The sequence below is a fragment of the Saccopteryx leptura genome, chromosome 8 (genome assembly GCF_036850995.1).
Source record: "Saccopteryx leptura isolate mSacLep1 chromosome 8, mSacLep1_pri_phased_curated, whole genome shotgun sequence".
NCBI classification, from domain to species: Eukaryota; Metazoa; Chordata; class Mammalia; order Chiroptera; family Emballonuridae; genus Saccopteryx; species Saccopteryx leptura.
Genome location: NC_089510.1, coordinates 37,897,423 through 37,917,262, shown reverse-complemented (window position 1 = coordinate 37,917,262; position 19,840 = coordinate 37,897,423). Strand labels below are relative to the sequence as shown.

The 19,840-nt window shown below is 41.5% G+C and overlaps 1 protein-coding gene across 1 annotated transcript in view; it reads left to right on the top strand.

Moving 5' to 3' along the window:
* Positions 1–19,840, top strand: part of GUCA1C (guanylate cyclase activator 1C) — a 49,110-nt gene that overhangs the window by 18,632 nt on the left and 10,638 nt on the right. The window contains exon 2 of the mRNA XM_066347036.1: positions 16,191–16,340. Coding sequence (XP_066203133.1) covers positions 16,191–16,340 — 150 coding nt within the window. The remainder of the gene's footprint in view (positions 1–16,190; positions 16,341–19,840) is intronic.

Sequence of the window (19,840 nt, the reverse complement as noted above, 5' to 3'; positions counted from 1 at the left end):
ACCTAAACAGACTGATTTCATCAATGAGATTGAAACAATCAAAAAACTCCCAACAGAAAAAAATCCTGGGCCAGATGGCTTCACAGGCTAATTTTACCAAATATTCAAAGAAGAACTAATTCCTATTTTTCTCATGCTATTTCAAAAATTTCAAGAGGAGGGAAGACTTCCAAACTCCTTTTATGAGGCAAGCATAATACTGATTCCAAAACCAGCTAAAGACACTACAAAGAAAGAAAACTATAGACCAATATCCCTGATGAACTTAAATGCTAAAAATCTCAACAAAATATTAGCAAACTGGATCCAGCAATACATGAAAAAAAATCATACATCATGATCAAGTGGTATTTATTCTGGGGAGACAAGGCTGGTACAACATTTGCAAATCAATCAATGTGATTCAACACATAAACAAAAGGAAGGAAAAATATCACATGATAATATCCATAGATGCAGAAAAAGCAATTGATAAAATCCAGCACCCATTTATGATCAAAACTCTCAGCAAAGTGGGAATACAGGGAATATACCTCAACATGATAAAGGCCATCTATGACAAACCCAAAACCAACATCATAATCAATGGACAAAAATTAAAATCCCCTTAAAATCAGGAACAAGGCAGGGGTGCCCCTTTTCACCACTCTTATTCAACATAGTTCTGGAAGTCCTAGCCACAGCAATCAGACAAGAAGACGGGATAAAAGGCATCCAAATTGGAAAAGAAGAGTAAAACTATCATTATTTGCTAATGATATGATACTGTACATAGAAAACCCTAAAGTGTCAGTCAAAAAACTACTGGACCAGATAAATGAATTCAACAAGGTGGCAGGATGTAAAATCAATATTCAGAAATCAGTGGCAATTTTATATACCAACAATGAACTGTCAGAAAGAGAAATTAAGAAAACAATCCCTTTCACTATTGCAACAAAAAAAATAATAAAGTATTTAGGAGTAAATTTAACAAAGAGGTTAAAGACTTGTAATTGGAAAATTATAAAACATTGTTAAAGGAAATCAAGTAAGATACAAACAAGTGGAAGCATAAACATCATTAAAATGTTTATATTACCCAAAGCAATCTATAAATTCAATGCAGTTCCTATTCAAATACCAATGACATGCTTCAAAGATATAGAACAAATATTCTAAAAACTTATATGGAACCAAAAAAGAACACAAATAACCTCAGCAATCCTGAAAAAAAAGAATAAAGTGGGAGGTATCACACTTCCTGATATCAAGTTATACTACAAGGCCATTGTAGTCAAAACAGCCTGGTACTGGCATAAGAACAAGCATATAGATCAATGGAACAGAACAGAGAACCCAGAAATAAACCCACACCTTTATGGACAATTTGTATTTGACAAAGGAGGTAAGAGCATACAGTGAATTAACAAATGGTGTTAGGAAAATTGGACAGGTACATGCAAAAAATGAAATTGAATCACCAACTTACACCATTCACAAAAGTAAACTCAAAATAGATAAAAGACTTAAATATAAGTCGTGAAACCATAAACATCTTAGAAGAAAACATAGGCAGTAAATTCTTAGATATCTCCCGTAGCAATATTTTTGCCTATTTATCTACACAGGCAAGTGAAATAAAGAACAGGATGAACAAATGGAACTACATGAAACTAAAAAGCTTTTGCACGGCAAAGGCACCATTAACAAAATAAAAACTCAACCCACACAATGGGAAAACATATTTGCCAATAGGTCTGATAAGGGGTTAATAACCAAAATTTGTAAAGAACTTAAAAAACTCAACACCAGGAAGATAAACAATTCAATCTAAAAATGGACAAAAGAAATGAATAGACACTTCTCCAAAGAGGACATACAGATGGCCAATAGGCATATGAAAAAATGCTCAACATCACTAATCATTAGAGAAATGCAAATTAAAACCACAATGAGATATCCTCTCACACCAGTCAGAATGGCGCTCATCAACAAAGCAACACATAGTAAGTGCTGGCGAGGATGTGGAGAAAAGGGAACCCTCCTGCAAAGCTGGTGGGAATGCAGACTGGTGCAGCTACTATGGAAAACAGTATGGAGATTCATCAAAAAATTAAAAATGGAAGTGCCCTTTGACCCAGCTATCCCACTTTTAGGAATATATCTTATGAATACCAAATCACTGATTCAAAAGAAGAAATGCACTCCTATGTTTATTGTAGCATTGTTTACAAGAGTCAAGATCTGGAAACAGCCCAAGTGTCCATCAGTGGACGAGTGGATTAAAAAGCTATGGTACATAGGCCCTGGCCGGTTGGCTCAGTGGTAGAGTGTCGACCTGGCATGCAGGGGTCCCGGGTTTGATTCCCGACCAGGGCACACAGGAGAAGCGCCCATCTGCTTCTCCAACCCTCCCCCTCTCCTTCCTCTCTGTCTCTCTCTTCCCCTCCCGCAGCGAGGCTCCATTGGAGCAAAGATGGCCCAGGCGCTGGGGATGGCTCCTTGGCCTCTACCCCAGGCACTGGAGTGGCTCTGGTCACGACGCCCCAGAGGGGCAGAGCATCGCCCCCTGGTGGGCAGAGCGTTGCCCCCTGGTGGGCGTGCCGGGTGGATCCCGGTTGGGTGCATGCGGGAGTCTGTCTGACAGTCTCTTCCCATTTCCAGCTTCGGAAAAATACAAAAAACAAACAAACAAAAAAAACAAAAAAAACTATGGTACATATACACAATGGAATACAACATGGCCGTGAGGAAGACGGAAATCTTACCTTTCACGACAACATGGATGGACCTGGAAACTATCATGCTAAGTGAAATAAGCCAGGCAGAGACCCCATATGACCCCACTCATTTGAGGAATCCAATGAACAATGTGAACTGAGCAACAGAACAGAGGCAGAGGAGGGATCCAAGGGACCAGAAGGAAAGTGGTCAGAGGGAAAGTAGAAGAGAAGATGGGATCAGAGAAGGGAAAGAGATTAATGAAATTATATATACATAACACAGCATTATAGAGAACAGGACAGCAAATCCTGGAGGGAAGAGGGTATTGGGGGGGCATGGGGGGCTGAGGGGGAATAAGGGGGTGGGGAGAGATACATTTGTTGGTACACTTGAATCTATGTAAACAAAAATTAAAATCATAAATAAAAAAACAAGGTAAATAATCAAAGATTGAAAGGACAAAACATTGTACTAACTTTAGTTTTAAGGTTGCAGATGGGTCTCAAATATTTTATGGGTGCTTTTAAACTCTGCCCAGTAATGTGACTAATGGTTCAGCCTCTTCCTAGACTAGCAGACTGGATGAAGGGCCACAGATGTCTTCAATCTTATTCCAGCATGGTGGGGTAATGGTAGAAAAATCACATACAAATTTTGGAGGGCTAGGGGAGAAGGGTGCATAAGTAGGTATAAGACATGAATTTCTGTGCCCCCTAAGAATTTAAAAGTTATTTGAGGATAAATGTTATACCAAGACTAAATGCCCAAAGAATAAAAGAAGGCTGTATAATATAACATAGTCTAGTAAGACTGTGCTATTCAAGGTACATTATTTTAAGTGAGAAGAGGGGAGATAGACTCCCTCATGCACCCCACTGGGATCCACTCAGCAACCCCCATATGGGGCCAATATTCAAATCAACCAAACTATTCTCAGCACCTGGTCCAAGACTTGAACCAATCAAGCTACTGGCTGCAAGAGGGGAAGAGGGAAAGAATGAGGAGAGCAAGGTGGAGAGAAACAGATGGTCATTTCTCATGTATGCCCTGACCAGGGCTCGAACACGGCATGTCCACATGCTGGACCAACGCTCCATCCATTGAGCCAACTGGCCAGGGCCTCAAGTTACATTTATTGTACCTGTTAAAGATAATCAACTGTGTCTGCTGACATACATTTAAATTTCAGCTATTGTAACTTATATATTTCAACAGAATCTGTCGGAACTGTGTTTCTCAATTCTGGCTACAGATTAGAAGCATCTAGGGGTGTTAACAAGTGTAAACCAATAATTTCAATTAAAAAAAAAATACCGGCCCTGGCCGGTTGGCTCAGTGGTAGAGCATTGGCCTGGTGTGCAGGAGTCCTGGGTTCGATTCCTGGCCAAGGCACACAGGAGAGGCGCTCATCTGCTTCTCCACCCCTCCCCCTCTCCTTCCTCTCTGTCTCTCTCTTCCCCTCCTGCAGGCAAGGCTCCATCGGAGGTAAGTTGGCCCGGGTGCTGAGGATGGCTCTGTGGCCTCTGCCTCAGGCACTAGAATGGCTCTGGATGCAACAGAGTGATGCCCCAGATGGGCAGAGCATTGCCCCCTGGTGGGCATGCCGGGTGGATCCCGGTCAGGCGCATGTGGGAGTCTGTCTGACTGTCTTCCCATTTCCAACTTCAGAAAAATACCAAAAATAAATAAATAAAATTAATTAATTAATTAATTAATTAATACTGGTGGCTGGGTCTCTACTTCAGTCCAACTGTGTCAAAGCAATGTTTTGTTTTGTTTGTTTTAAGCTGCCGGATGGTTGGAATATGCAGCCAGAAACGAGCATTGCTGCTAGACAGGAAAGACCACAGTTGAAGTGGCAGAAAATTGGGTCCTAGGCCCAGTTCTGCCACTAAAGAGCTGTGTACCATGGATACATATTGTCGGGAGCCGATCCACTAATGCTGGCTAACTAGGTCATAGCAGGAGAAGATCCACAACTGCTGGTTGACAAAGTCACAGCAAAAGAAGATCGATGGCTACTGGTTGATAGAGTCACCGCAGTGAAGACCAACAGCTGCGGGTTGACAAAGTCACCGCAAAGGAAAGGCACAACGATACTTCCTCCTTTAATCTTTTGAATTAATCTGGCCTTATATCCCCCCTTTCCTGGGTGTGTGCTATTATTTATGGCACAGGGATAATAGTACCGTGCTTTCCCTGTAGATTTTTTTTTTGTTTTTTTTTTTGTTTGTTTGTTTTGTTTTCATTTTTCTGAAGCTGGAAACAGGGAGAGACAGTCAGACAGACTCCCGCATGCGCCCGACCGGGATCCACCCGGCACGCCCACCAGGGGCGACGCTCTGCCCACCAGGGGGCGATGCTCTGCCCATCCTGGGCGTCGCCATGTTGCGACCAGAGCCACTCTAGCGCCTGAGGCAGAGGCCACAGAGCCATGCCCAGCGCCCGGGCCATCTTTGCTCCAATGGAGCCTTGGCTGCGGGAGGGGAAGAGAGAGACAGAGAGGAAAGCGCGGCGGAGGGGTGGAGAAGCAAATGGGCGCTTCTCCTGTGTGCCCTGGCCGGGAATCGAACCCGGGTCCTCCGCACGCTAGGCCAACGCTCTACCGCTGAGCCAACCGGCCAGGGCCTTCCCTGTAGATTTGTAGTAATTTCTTTGGAAATGAGACAGAAGGTGTAAGTTGCACAGAAAAGCTATAAGCCCCTTGAACTGGGCTCATAAACATAAGAGGCTGGCCATGATATCCCTCATAAAGGGTTAAGTTTGTAGGAGAATTTCTTCTTATTAATCATGTTAGAAAGAATAAAGTTAGAACTTAACTAGTGTATGAATATAGTAAATAAATAAAGTTTAACTAGACATTAGAATCTTAGGTAAAGTGTAGTGGAGTGGCCTGTTGCGTGGCCTTGGATAGGAGTGCAGCTGGCTAGTAAAGAATGTTTTGTTAGGCCCTGGCCGGTTGGCTCAGCGGTAGAGCGTCGGCCTAGCGTGCGGAGGACCCGGGTTCGATTCCCGGCCAGGGCACACAGGAGAAGCGCCCATTTGCTTCTCCACCCCTCCGCCGCGCTTTCCTCCCTGTCTCTCTCTTCCCCTCCCGCAGCAGAGGCTCCATTGGAGCAAAGATGGCCCGGGCGCTGGGGATGGCTCTGTGGCCTCTGCCTCAGGCGCTGGAGTGGCTCTGGTCGCAACATGGCGACGCCCAGGATGGGCAGAGCATCGCCCCCTGGTGGGCAGAGCGTCGCCCCTGGTGGGCGTGCCGGGTGGATCCCGGTCGGGCGCATGCGGGAGTCTGTCTGACTGTCTCTCCCTGTTTCCAGCTTCAGAAAAATGAAAAAAAAAAAAAAAAAAGAATGTTTTGTTAAAAGACTTGTTTTGTCACTGAAGGCAGTTGCTGGGCTTTTCTCAGTAAAACATTCTCATGAGATTTTTGTATTTTCCAAGAATAAGGAGAGGAATGTGGTGGGATTCATAGCAGCAATAGCAATTAATGCCTTCTGATATTATGTTGCTACTAGCTACCTTGCAGGTGCACTCTATGTATCTTTAAGTAAAAGTTACTCTTAATGCTATGTTAGTTTCTTAAATAGCAAGCCTTTCGTAGTCTTGTAGAAAAAGAATTAGGACACTACATGAACTCAAGGCTATTTGCCTGAGCAAGCAGTGGTCCTTTGCTAGTCCTTGATGATTTTGTCTGCTATCTCTTTCTGCGTCCTTGACTCACAACAACAGTAAAATAGAGTTATTAATTAGTACTAATCTTTTAGAAGTTTGTACCAATATTGTTATTACTATTCAAGTTATTGTATAACTGTACTTTGAATAACTTACCACCTGACTTGTAGCTTATAGATATGAATTAACTGTTATCTAGAAATATGTAACCATAGTGAAACTAAAACAATGATGTATTCAAAATGCCATGTGATTGTAACTTAGTATGTGTGCATAAAAAGTAAAGTTAGACCAGCCATTGGCAGAGATGCCTGGCAGTAAATGCTAACCAGAGAATAAAGAGAAAGAAAAGAATTCGGCTCTCTCACTCGATTCGTGCCGACGCCGTCTCTTCCTGTGGGACCCCTGGATTCCTCCCTGGGGCTGGAGCCCGGCAACATATAAAAAGGGGATTCTGGGCCCAAAATAGTTCATCCAGAAGCAGTTCCTCTGATTCTTTTTTGTTTACAGACATAGTAAAGGAACATGGCCTTGAAGCAAGTTACACCTGGTATATTAGTACTATATATATTCCACCATCTATTCTGGCATCTTCTGCCTCCTCTATTCACCTTTTCTATTCACGAAAGAACAAAGATCCAGACTCTTCCATGGGAAATGCAATACTCTCAAGAGACAGGCTGACTGAATTAGGGTGAGGCTGGATTTTATTTTATCTGCTGCAATGTCAGTTTCAGGAGCCATGTTTTTAGACGAGGAAGTCCACACTGGCTACCCGAGGAAGTTCCTTGCAAAAGGCTGTCATTGCTATCATCCTGGGTGGGTCTTCCATATGGTAATTAGCTCATTCAGAAATGACCAAGCTCGGACAATTGTCTTTCTTCCTCAAACACAGGAGACTGGCTTCTAATTTACTGTGGGTTGGACACCTGCTGAGCTGGCTGCATTCTGGGAGCAGATGGTCAGGGCTGCCTGATATATCCAGGAAACCTATTAATAATAATCAAGAGTTTATTTGATAAAAATTGTGAAATGCCTTGTGTCCTGGAGTCCTAGGTTTTGTATAGTCATGGTTAATTGAAGAACCGCCGTGTCTGATCTGCATAAAGATCATGTTAGAGAACCAATTTACCAAGTCAGAGTATATTTCTCATCTTACAGAGGGAAGTCTCTCCTCAGGACGTTCCAGCAATTCCACGGCTGATAGAGTCTGTGTTTGCTCTTAATATAAGTGCCTGTAGGTGAAAATGGGCTAGGTCATATATGCGGAACATAACATTTCCTGCGCAGATTTATAAAATTTATGAAAGTATTTAAAAGGTATTCATGCATATTTGTCATGCTAGAGATGGCCTTTATATTGTCTACATTCTTTGCACTTCCTAAGATGCAAATTAAGTATCACTGACAATTATTGATCAAGCCTGTAATGTACTTATACCAGCTTTCTGTGACCATCTGAGCAACCATTTTCAAACAGACATTTCATTTCTTATGTTGTATTATATTTACCCTCCACAGTTGGTAAAATGTCAATGAAAAGTGTCACGTGAAAAAAAAAGAAAACATCTAAATGTCTTCAGGTCAAGTGCTGTGACAATTCATGAATTTTTCACAGACAGAGATTCTGTGAAAAGTAGCAGAAAGTTAATGCTATGGGAGGAAATGGTATGAATCTGGGGCTATTGTTTGGTGGATTTTTGTTAAATTTGAATTATTTTGCCTGACCAGGCAGTGGCGCAGTGGATAGAGCGTCGAACTGGGATGAGGAATTATTTGTTTTCCTGCATAAGAGAGTAACAGAGTACACTAGAACAAATGAGGTATTATCACTAGTTGTTGTTATAGCAATCATTTCTATTTCCATGGTTTTAGCGTTACTAGACCTAGAATGATGTGCTTTGTGGTCAGTACTTGAAGGGCTTTGTTAGGGCTAAGTGAGCTCATGTGTGTAAAGTACAATGCCTGGCACTATATGTATAGCAAGTATGACATTAACTCCGACGGTTGTCATTGTCATCATGATTATTATTGTAATTGTCATTATTAATAGTACAGTCCATTTCTCATCTGCAAAATGAAAGACTGTTTCCAAAGCTTTAGTTCTATGATTTTAATCAATGAAATGAAGCCAAGCTACCCTAATGATTTTATTCAGTTTATAAATTCTTGGTTTCATCACTGGGACAGACCCCCAAAGCAGATGTCTGTATTTCTTAGGATCACTCAGGCAAACAGAGAGAGAGAGAGTGATGGCCGGACCATATTGGATATATCGGGTGATATCCATGGTGAGATATTAGCAGGGATTTTACAGGTGGGGGGAACGGAGGGATTCCTCAGGGCTGTCATGCAGGCATGGGGCACGGAAGAGGGGGAAATGCTGAGCCAAAGCAAGAACCAGCTGCGCAGCAAGGGAAGGCTATAGCTTCCTCTCCAGGGGTGGGTGAAGACTACGAACACGATCAGTGAAAGCAGGACCAGTGTGTACACTTCAGGCCCTGGAAGGGCAGCTGGGAAAATGTCTTAGGAAAACTGTAGGCAGGGAGAGGCTGTTGTCTAGAGGGTGGAGGGTGGGAAAGAGGGGCTATGGATTCCAAAATGGAAAGAAGAAATGTCCACCCGAGACACTAGGGAACAGGATAGGCCAAGAGGAGAATGAACAACTTGTGTCCTGTGGAGCCAGATGGCAGTCAGGGCAGGGTGAGGGAGGGCCTGGCCGTGGCAGTCCTGAGAGCCCTGGGCTCACAGGTCTCCCTAAGGCTAAGCAGCTTACAGCAGACGGGCCAGCTTAACTTGGGCCAGCACCAGGTATGAAGGCAGCACACGCTCCAAAGCGCAGCATCTCAGACAGTCAGTTACCTGACTTTATGCAGCTGTTTACTGATAGTTCATACGTAGGAATCCAGAACAATGTGCTACACTGAACATGCCCCACCTATTCACATCTACGGGCACCTTTTCCAGAAAAACCATTCTATTGTAATGTGTTTTGGGGACAATATCAGGTTATACAAAGAACAAAAGCCTTAGAGTAAGGCTGACTGGGTTTAAATCTTGGATTCACCCACATTCCAGTTCAGTTACTTTAACTAGCTCTGTTAACTTCTCTGGCAATCAGTCTTCTCCTCTATAAAATAAGAATAATAAGGCTCCCTGTGAGGTTGCTGTTAGAATGAAAGAGAATGCATGGAAAGTGACTAGCACAGTGCTTGAAACATGGGCTTTATTTCCTTTTTTAAATATAAATATGTAGTTGCTTTTATACTTGGTAATGTATAAGAAAATAGTTCTTTCATATGCATATAAGCTTTATAATTCAACTTGCTACCTGCATTTCAAATGTATCATATTCTAAAAATAACTGATTGATGGCAGGTCATGAACTTTGCCTGAAGGCCACAAATTTCTCTTATGGATTTTTTGTTGGACAGAGCCCTACAGGACCTTGTTTTTCTGATTTTTGTTATATTAGACTTCTAAAGTTTTATCTCTTTAATGGTAGAAAGAAAACACACACACATTATAGTTTCTTTATAGATGTAACAACCACACCTTATAGCAGGGGTCCCCAAACTTTTTACACAGGGGGCCAGTTCACTATCCCTCAGACCGTTGGAGGGCCGGACTATAAAAAAAACTATGAACAAATCCCTATGCACACTGCACATATCTTATTTTAAAGTAAAAAAACAAAACGGGAACAAATACAATATTTAAAAGAAAGAACAAGTAAATTTATTTATTTTTTTTCCAGGGTGTTTCATTTTTTGACAATTATTCATTTTTTTTCCTATGGATTATGCCTATCTAAGAAACCTTTGCCTAATTCAAAGTCACAAAAAATTTCTTCTAGAAGTTATAGCTTAAGTTTCACATTTATTTAGGTCTATGATCTGATATGTGTTGATTTTTGTATAGAATATAGAGTACAAAGTATGGATCAAAAGTACATTTTATTACATATGACTGTCCACTTGTTCCAACACCATTTGTTGAAACAACTATCCTTTATCCCTTGAAATGCTTTTGCACTTTTCTCAAACATTGACAATATATGTGCCAGTCTATTTCTGAACTTTTTATTCTAGAACAAGTAAATTTAAATCAACAAACAGACCAGTATTTCAATGGGAACTATGCTCCTCTCACTGACCACCAATGAAAGAGGTGCCCCTTCCGGAAGTGCGGCGGGGGCCGGATAAATGGCCTCAGGGGGCCGCATGCAGCCTGAGGGCCGTAGTTTGGGGACCCCTGCCTTATAGTTTTCATGTTTTAGAGATCATGAGAAAGCTTAAATTTGAAGGCCTGAGACACATTTTTTCTTTCTCTTGTTTTAAATCCTTTCTGTAACATGACATAGGAATGGAGCCAAATTCCCTCAGGACCGAGAAACTATCGTGCTTCCATATCTTGAGCCCGTTTTAACTCTTCCTGTAAACCACTCCATCCTCAGAACATAATGTATAAGTCTATGAACGTGTTGAAATTAAAAGTATATTGTATGTGCCCTCCCAAACTCTTTATTTTCCTGAGGCTTACTAGAACGGCTTTGTGCGTGCCTAATTAACAACCTTCCCTCAACCTCTAAAGAGGATCCTGCCATTGCCAAAACTGATTTTTTTAGGATTTTGTGATACAGAATTATGAGGAAAAAATGGGGGATTAAGAGGGTGAAACATTTGCGCCCTCAGTTGGCAGCGAAGAGCCTGGGCAATGGAGAGTGCTGGAGACCCAGCAGCAGGTGTCTGAGAAAGAGCAGATGGGAAGGAAGGGGGTGTTGTGAAGAAATCTATCAGTTTTGTGCCACTCGTGTTTGTTCCAGAAATGAAAGTGAAGACTTGCTGTTATTTTGAAATTCAGTTTTGATTGCTGGAATGCATTTGTATGACTATGTCAGTATTCTGAGACTAAACCATATGGGTCATAATTTTTCTAATTAGTTTTATAAGGTTATCTGAATTCATGTGAAAATAAGTCACAATTATAATAGCCACTGGGAGAGAAGGCTTGATGATTACATTGCCTGTAAAGAAAGACATGGCTAAGAAAAACAGCTTAGATCCAAGGTTTCCAAGCCTTGGGATGCGTAAGACTCACCTGGGAAGCATTTAAAAATACAGACTCTTCGACCCCCGCTCTGAAATCTCCAGACAGTTTTGGGTGCCTTATGGGCTCCTGTGGGCTCTACCTCAGAACTCTGGACAGAGGAGCGTTCCTCTGGATTGCCTCAAAGAAACGTTTTAGGGCATTCGCTACCGCATTCTTCCTAGTACATCTGCAAGGACATCTCAGTTCTCTGTAACTCTTAGCCCCTCGTTCCCATTCTTGAAATCTGTTGGTTAACTGGAGACGACAATTATTTTTTCTGATTTATGGAATAAGCATACACCTAAACTCCTCTCCAACAAGTAACTCAAGCTATTAAATCACATTGGCCGGGGGTCCTCTCACTAATGCAAAGTTTTACCAAATCTTAACAGGAAATGTTTTGCTTCCAGGAGCTTTTGAAAGGCCTACACTTGTTCAGGTAGAAAGGTTTCCCTACCCACAGTTAACTTTATAGATTAAGCAGATTGTCCATTTTAAAACCATACAATAAAAATATTTATGCCCCTCTCCTGGTAGCGTTTGCCCAGAGCTTTCAGAGCCTGGATTGGAAAGTGCTTGGGCCACCTACCCACTGTGCCTAATCGTAAAATACCAACTGTTCTAAAGGCAACAGTGTTCAGTCTAGCCTGCAGCCATTTATCATGCAGGTGACACTGAAGACTGTGATCACTGAGGTGGGTCTTGTAACATGAAACAAGCCATCCTAAAATATCAGTTATTTTATGGGAACACTGGAGGATCAACTTGATGACCAGCCAGCTCAGTCTTTGCAGGGAGGGTGCTTCTGTGACCTTTTGGTACACATGACCACCCAGGAAACAGTTGTATTGATTGGTCAGCTCTAGAGACACAGGAAGAAGAGCTGGGAACAGATGTGCCTCTGGTCGGATGCCGTCCACTTAGGGCACATCCTCTGAACCTGCCAATCCTGTTTCTGAAGAATAACGGTTATGCCCTCTGCCAGATCTAGAGATATGATATCATGATGTCATTTTAAGTAAATTTTAACTCTATAAAAACATGCTTCCCTTGCCCTGGCCGGTTGACTCAGTGGTAGAGCGTCGGCCTGGCGTGCGGAAGTCCTGGGTTCCATTCCCGGCCAGGGCACATAGGAGAAGCGCTCATCTGCTTTTCCACCCCCTCCCCTCCTTCCTCTCTGTCTCTCTCTTCCCCTCCTGCAGCCAAGGCTCCATTGGAGCAAAGATGGCCCGGGCGCTGGGGATGGCTCTGTGGCCTCTGCCTCAGGCACTAGAGTGGCTCTGGTCGCAACATAGCGACGCCCTGGATGGGCAGAGCATCGCCCTCTGGTGGACAGAGCATTGCCCCCTGGTGGGCGTGCCGGGTGGATCCCGGTGGGGTGCATGCGGGAGTCTGTCTGACTGTCTCTCCCCATTTCCAGCTTCAGAAAAATACAAAAACAAAAACAAACAAACAAAAAAACATGCTTCCCTTGTCTCAGCTACTAGGGATTAAGAAAGTGGTGGTCATAAGCAATACGAAAGGCAGATGGAGAAAAGGTGAAACCACTTTACGCTTTGTATACTTGAGCAAACTTCCAGGAGACTCATTCAACCAGACTTCAACCTGTTAGCAGAAATCTTACCTCCTACGAAGCATTAAAGTTAATGATGGGGTAAAGATGCCTCAACTGTAAAATGTCAAACTCTAATACCCAAATGGAGTGAGCTCATTTTTAAATATTTTTCTTCATCTTCTTTTTTGATATATTTTTTTACTTAGAGGTAAAACATTCACAGCATATAGAAAATTTAAAAATATAATACATTTTGGAGATAATGGTATAGTGATTACCACATTGGCTCCAGATATTGGAGATGTTGTAGTTGCCTCTTTTAAAGGTGAAAAAAAAAAGGTGTCAACCAACCAAACAGGCTTTGCTTCACATCCAGAACTACTAGCGGTTTCTCAGTTGCTGTTCTTATAAACCGGGCAGAACTAGGCACAGAGGCTTGAGACTCAAAGCAAACACCTATCACTTTACAGACCAATAACTCTACAGCTCTTTATTTACAAGGGAAAGGGGTATTTTATGTCACATTCTGTCTGGAAAATCAAACTCGACGTCTTCATAGTCTGAAGAGAGTGCAGCTGACGGCATGTCTTGGCCTGGATATGCTACCGTTGGTGCCCGAACTCCTGGGAAAACAGCAGAGTGAGTTGCACACCCAGAGCTGGCCACCTTTCTTAACATAGTTGAGCATTTGACTGAGCAAAGTTTGAAGTGTATCGTTCTTAAGAATGACACAACTGTGTCATTTCAATTGAGAATGTTTCAGCAATTTAAAACAGGATGAGAGAAACTGCTTAAGTTTGCAACCCTGAAACAATCTTTTCTAAGATTGACTAATATGACAAAAACCTTTATAGAAAAAAAGGGAAGCTCATACATTTCGATTCATACTGAAAATGAGGCCCTTAAAAGGAATCCTGGAGTTTATCAGCCCAACACGACCAATCAGTTTCTCTGAAAAGGAGTACAGAATTTAGCTACTTGAAATGTTTCCTTTCAGTTTAAAATTAGTACCTGGTCTTTGCCCTAAGTGGACGGCCAAACCTGAAGATGTTGAGGAGAAGACAACCACTGTGGGATGCCCAGTGCTGAGGACTCAGCCTTCCAACCTGGCATTTCACAACCATTGTTTTTAGGTATTAGAAGTAGATATTTTCCCGAAAAAGGTACTTAACTATATATTTAATGTTACTTGTTTCTTTTTGTTTCCTTGCTTATTAGCTGTAGTAATTTTTTAAAATTTTATTTAAAAAATTAAATTTAGGCCCTGGCCAGTTGGCTCAGTGGTAGAGCATCAGCCCAGTGTGTGGATGTGTCCTGGGTTCGTTTTCTGGTCAGGGCACACAGGAGAAGCCCTGCATTTGTATGACTATGTTCCTCCACCCCTCTGCCTCTCATCTCTCTCTCTCTCTCTCTTTCTGTCTCTCTCTCTGTGTCTCTCTCTGTCTTCCTTTCCTGCAGCCATGACTCTACTGGATTGAGTTGGCCCTGGGCACTCTGGATGGCTCCATGGCCTCCACTTCAGGTGCCAAGAAGAGCTCAATTGCTGAGCAACAGAGTAAGCCCCAGTGGGCAGAGCATCGCCCCCTAGTGGGCTTGCCAGGTGGATCCCAGTTAGGGTACATGCAGAAGTCTGTATCTCTGCCTCCCCTTCTTTCACTGAATAAAATAAAATAAAATAAATAAATAAAATAAGAAAATTAAATTTAATTGGGTGATATTGATTTATAAGAGTACATAGGTTCCAGGTAAACATCTCTATACCATTTGAACTGTTGATTGCATTGTGTGCCCATCACCCAAAGTCAAATCATTTTTTGTCACCATGTATTTGTCTTTCTTTACTTCCCCCTCTGCTCTACCTTTCCCCAAACCCTTTCCCTGGTAACCACTTCACTTTTATTTATGTCCATGAATCTCAGTTTTATATCTCACCTGTGTGTAAAATTATATAGTTCTTAGCTTTTTCTGATTTACTTATTTCACTTAGCATAATGTTCTCAAGGTCTATTCATGTTGTTGTAAATAGAAAAATGTCATCATTTATTACAGCTGAGTAGTATTCCATTTATATACAGGGTGTCCATAAAGTCATGGTGCACTTTTGACCGGTCATAGGAAAGCAACAAAAGACGATGGAAATGTGAAATCTGCACCAAATAAAAGGAAAACTCTCCCAGTTTCATACCTATTCAGTGCAGTTCGATGTGGGCTCATGCACAGATTTTTTTAGGGCTCCTTAGGTAGCTATAGCCTCTACAGACTCATCACTGACTGATGGCCTACCAGAACATGGTTTCTCCACCAAACTGCCGGTTTCCTTCAACTGCTTATCCCAACGAGTAATGTTATTCCTATGTGGTGGTGCTTCGTTATAAACGCGCCAATATTCACGTTGCACTTTGGTCACGGATACGAATTTAGTGAGCCACAGAACACACTGAACTTTCCTCTGTACTGTCCACATCTCGACTGGCATGGCCGAGGGTTGCTCCGCTGTATACACGGTGTTACATCATCGTCTGCGCATGCGCACATGCTGCCACATCATCCTACAGAAATTGGGATGGTTTCCCTATTATTTGGTGCAGATTTCACATTTCTATCATCTTTTGTTGCTTTCCTGTAACCGGTCAAAAGTGCACCATGACTTTATGGACACACTGTATATACCACATTTTCTTTATCCAATCCTCTGTCGAAGGACACTTGGGTTGTTTCTATGTTTGGCCACTGTGAATAATGCTGTGATGAACATAGGGGTGCATGAGTTTTGTGGGTAGCTACCCAGTAGAGGGATTGCTGGGTCATATGGTAGTTCTATTAATTTTTTGAAGAGCCACCATACTTTCTTCCATAAGAGCTGTACCAGTTTACATTCCCACCAACAGTGAATGAGGGTTCCTTTTTCTCCACAGCCTCACCAACACTTGTTATTAGTTGGCTTGTTGATAATAGTTACTTGCTTCTATATTCATTACCTGTACCTAATTTAAAAAAAAACAACAAAAAAAAACAAAAAAAAAAACACCAGGAAAAAGTTCTATGCTAAAATCTTGTGGGTTGTATTAAATTATATGAAGGCCCTGTTTTTAAATGATGACTTCTCAAATAAAAAACAATTGTTTTTCTTAAATATTTATTTCTCTTTCTACCTTGCTTTTCCTAGGATGGCTTTATTGACTTTTTAGAGTTTATTGCTGCTATAAATCTAGTTGTACGAGGGAAAATGGAGCAAAAACTAAAGTGGTATTTTAAGCTGTATGATGCTGATGGAAATGGTTCTATTGACAAAAAGGAACTATTGAACATCTTCATGGTAAGTGGAGTAGTAAAATATCCTTTGCAGGATGTTAGACAGTTAATTTAATGTTCTTCCCTTTGAAGTGGTGACGACTCTCTGTGTGCTTGGCTGTTGGGGGGATGTGCATTTGAAATTGTTGAAACAATGAAGTTTCACTATCTTATTGATCACTGAGCATACAACTGCAAATCATTTTCTTTTCAGTGCGGTCCACTCTGAAGTTCACAAATTTGGTAGAGTATTAAGGTGAAAACAACTTATATTTTTTCTCTGCCTTGGTACAGAAAGTCTTGCAGGGAGCAGCTAAAATAGAAGATGGTTTATAGAACGAGAGATATAGACTAAGAATAAAGGTACTTGAGGACGAATCTTTCCAGGAGCTGGATTACAGTATTTCCAAAAGATAGCTCAGGAACCCCAATTTTTTACATCTCTGAAGCTAAACAATTCCTTTTTTTTTTTTTTTTTTTTTTGTATTTTTCTGAAGTTGGAAACGGGGAGGCAGTCAGACAGAGTCCCGCATGTGCCTGACTGGGATCCACTCAGCATGCCCACCAGGAGTTGGCGTTCTGCCCATCTGGGGAATCACTCTGTTGCATCCAGAGCCATTCTAGTGCCTGAGGCAGAAGCCATAGAGCCATCCTCAGCGCCCGGGCCAACCTTGCTCCAGTGGAGCCTTGGCTGCAGGAGGGGAAGAGAGAGATAGAGAGGAAGGAGAGGGGGAGGTGTGGAGAAGCAGACGGGCACTTCTCCTGTGTGCCCTGGCCGGGAATCGAACCTGGGACTCCTGCACACCAGGCCGATGCTCTACCACTGAGCCAACTGGCCAGGGCCTTAAATAATTCCTTTTATAAATCTCAACTCCCTCCACAAATGGAGTGGGATAGTTATTATCATTGTATGAGATCAAATGAATTTCAGAGTAAAAGATGATTCAGTGGGAGACTACCTAAATGAAGATATGAAGTTTAAAAGAATTATGAATGTAATACACTGAGTTAATCTGAAATAATCTGGTCCAGATTTTCTCATTTATAGATGAAGGAGCTGAGTTAAAAACATAATTTATAGTAGAAATATTAGTAAAAATTCAAAAAAATGAGTAAAATTACAATTTTAACTAGATACTTCAACAAATGAACAAAGTTGTTAAAATTTAAAACTTTTAGCAAATGTAGAGTTAATCAACATATGGAAAGAAATCAAAAGTATATAATGCTAATATTACTATCACTTTAATCTCACAGAGATCATTCACAAAAAAAGTATTAAGGGGAGGGGGCAAGGGAGATGTTGAGGGGAATAGAGGGGAGGGGGGATGCATTTGGAGTGACCCTAGAATCTATGTAAACACAATTAATTAAATAAAAAATTTTTTAAAAGTATTAAGAACTTTGTTATCAAACTTTGTAAACATTAAATTCAGAATTTTTTTATACATACTACAGGGTGCAATACAAAATTAAGAATCTAAAATATTCTATAGAGCAGGGGCCCCCAAACTTTTTACACAGGGGACAAGTTCACTGTCCCTCAGACCGTTGGAGGGCTGGACTATAAAAAAAACTATGAGCAAATCCCTATGCACACTGCACATATCTTATTTTAAAGTAAAAAATCAAAACAGGAACAAATACAATATTTAAAATAAAGAACAAGTAAATTTTTTTTTTCTTTTTCTTTTTTTTTTTGTATTTTTCTGAAGTTAGAAATGGGGAGGCAGTCAGACAGACTCCCGCATGCACCCGACCGGGATCCACCTGGCACACCCACCAGGGGGCGATGCTCTGCCCATCTGGGGCATTGCTCTGTTGCAACCAGAACCATTCTAGCACCTGAGGCTGAGGCCATAGAGCCATCCCTAGTGCCTGGGCCAACTTTGCTCCAATGGAGCTTTGGCTGCGGGAGGGGAAGAGAGAGACAGAAAGAAAGGAGAGGGGGAGGGGTGGAGAAGCAGATGGGCGCTTCTCCTGTGTTCCCTGGCCGGGAATTGAACCTGGGACTCCTGCACGCCAGGCCGACGCTCTACCACTGAGCTAACCGGCCAGGGCCAAGAACAAGTAAATTTAAATCAATAAACTGACCACTATTTCAATGGGAACTATGCTCCTCTCACTGACCACCAATGAAAGAGGTGCCCCTTCCGGAAGTGAGGTGGGGGCCAGATAAATGGCCTTAGGGGGCTGCATGTGGCCTGTGGGGCCGTAGTTTTGGGACCCCTGCTATAGAGTGACTAACCCCATGCAAATTTGAAAGTATCTACTTAAATAAATATACTCAAACTTATTTTTTAAACCCTGAAAATCTGGCCCTGGCCAGTTTGCACAGTGGATAGAGCATCAGCCCAGCATGCAGACATCCCAGGTTTGATCCCCGGTCAAGGCACACATGAGAAGTGACCATTTGCTTCTCTCCCCCTCCATCTCTCCCTTATTTCTCTCCCTGAGCATCAGCTCCAGGCTCTGACAGTCATTGGCCCAGAAGGGGGTTGCCTGGTGGATCCTGGTTTGGGCACATGCGGGAGTCTATCTTCCAACTTTTCACTTAAAAAACAAAACAACCGCCCCCGAATATTTAATATAGCATACAAATGTTAGGGGAAGCCTCTAAAGCAGTACTCAGAGCAAGTTTTCTTCTTTTAGGATCTGTGCACAAAGCATCCTTCAGACCTTTGAAACTGAGGGTGAAATTTTGCCTGTGTGTTATCCATTTGGGGGCCAGGGAAAGAGTCATTAGAGTCTCAAAAAAATTAGGAAGAAAGAATGTTAAAAGTGATTTTGTCTAAATCTTATAAGAAAATATACATAGATTTTTATTAATTGAAATGTAAAATTTAGTATCAAGGCAAAGGAAATATTAAGTAGCTAATTCAGTTCTTCCTGAAAGTGTTTAGAAAGAGAACAAGAAAAAAAGTAGGGAAACTAAAATAATAAAAGCACCGAGAAGATGTTAATTTAATAATTGGATATATTTGTTTCCAATTAAATTAATAAAGATTAAAAACAATAAGAAATATTTCTGGCAAGGACACAAAAAGGAGCACCCTTACTCACTGCAAAGGGAGTATGAATGGATGAAACATTCTTGGAAATATGGTAATTTGTATTAGGATGTTACGTATTTATTTTAGTGTCAACATTATGTCAGGAAAAATAATCATTAGTATCATAAAGATAGAAGTTCTGTGACTTACATCACAGAATCACTTAAGGCGATAAAAATACAAAACAACTTAAAGAGGAAAATTTTAAAATAAATTAATCCAATGGAATATGTACTTATAAAAAATTAGTGGTCTACAAACATACTTCCTCTATTATGGGGGGGAAAAAAACACCAGCAGGGTAAAGAGTAATCCATACTGTATAATATAAGTTCTCTCAACACTTGACAATAGGATGTTAAAATGGAATTTAGCCCAGGCATCAAGAGATCTGAAAGAAGTACTAGATGATAGGTAGAATTTACAAAGGAAGTAGCTACCTCTTAATCTCACTTAAAGGGTATAATGGTCA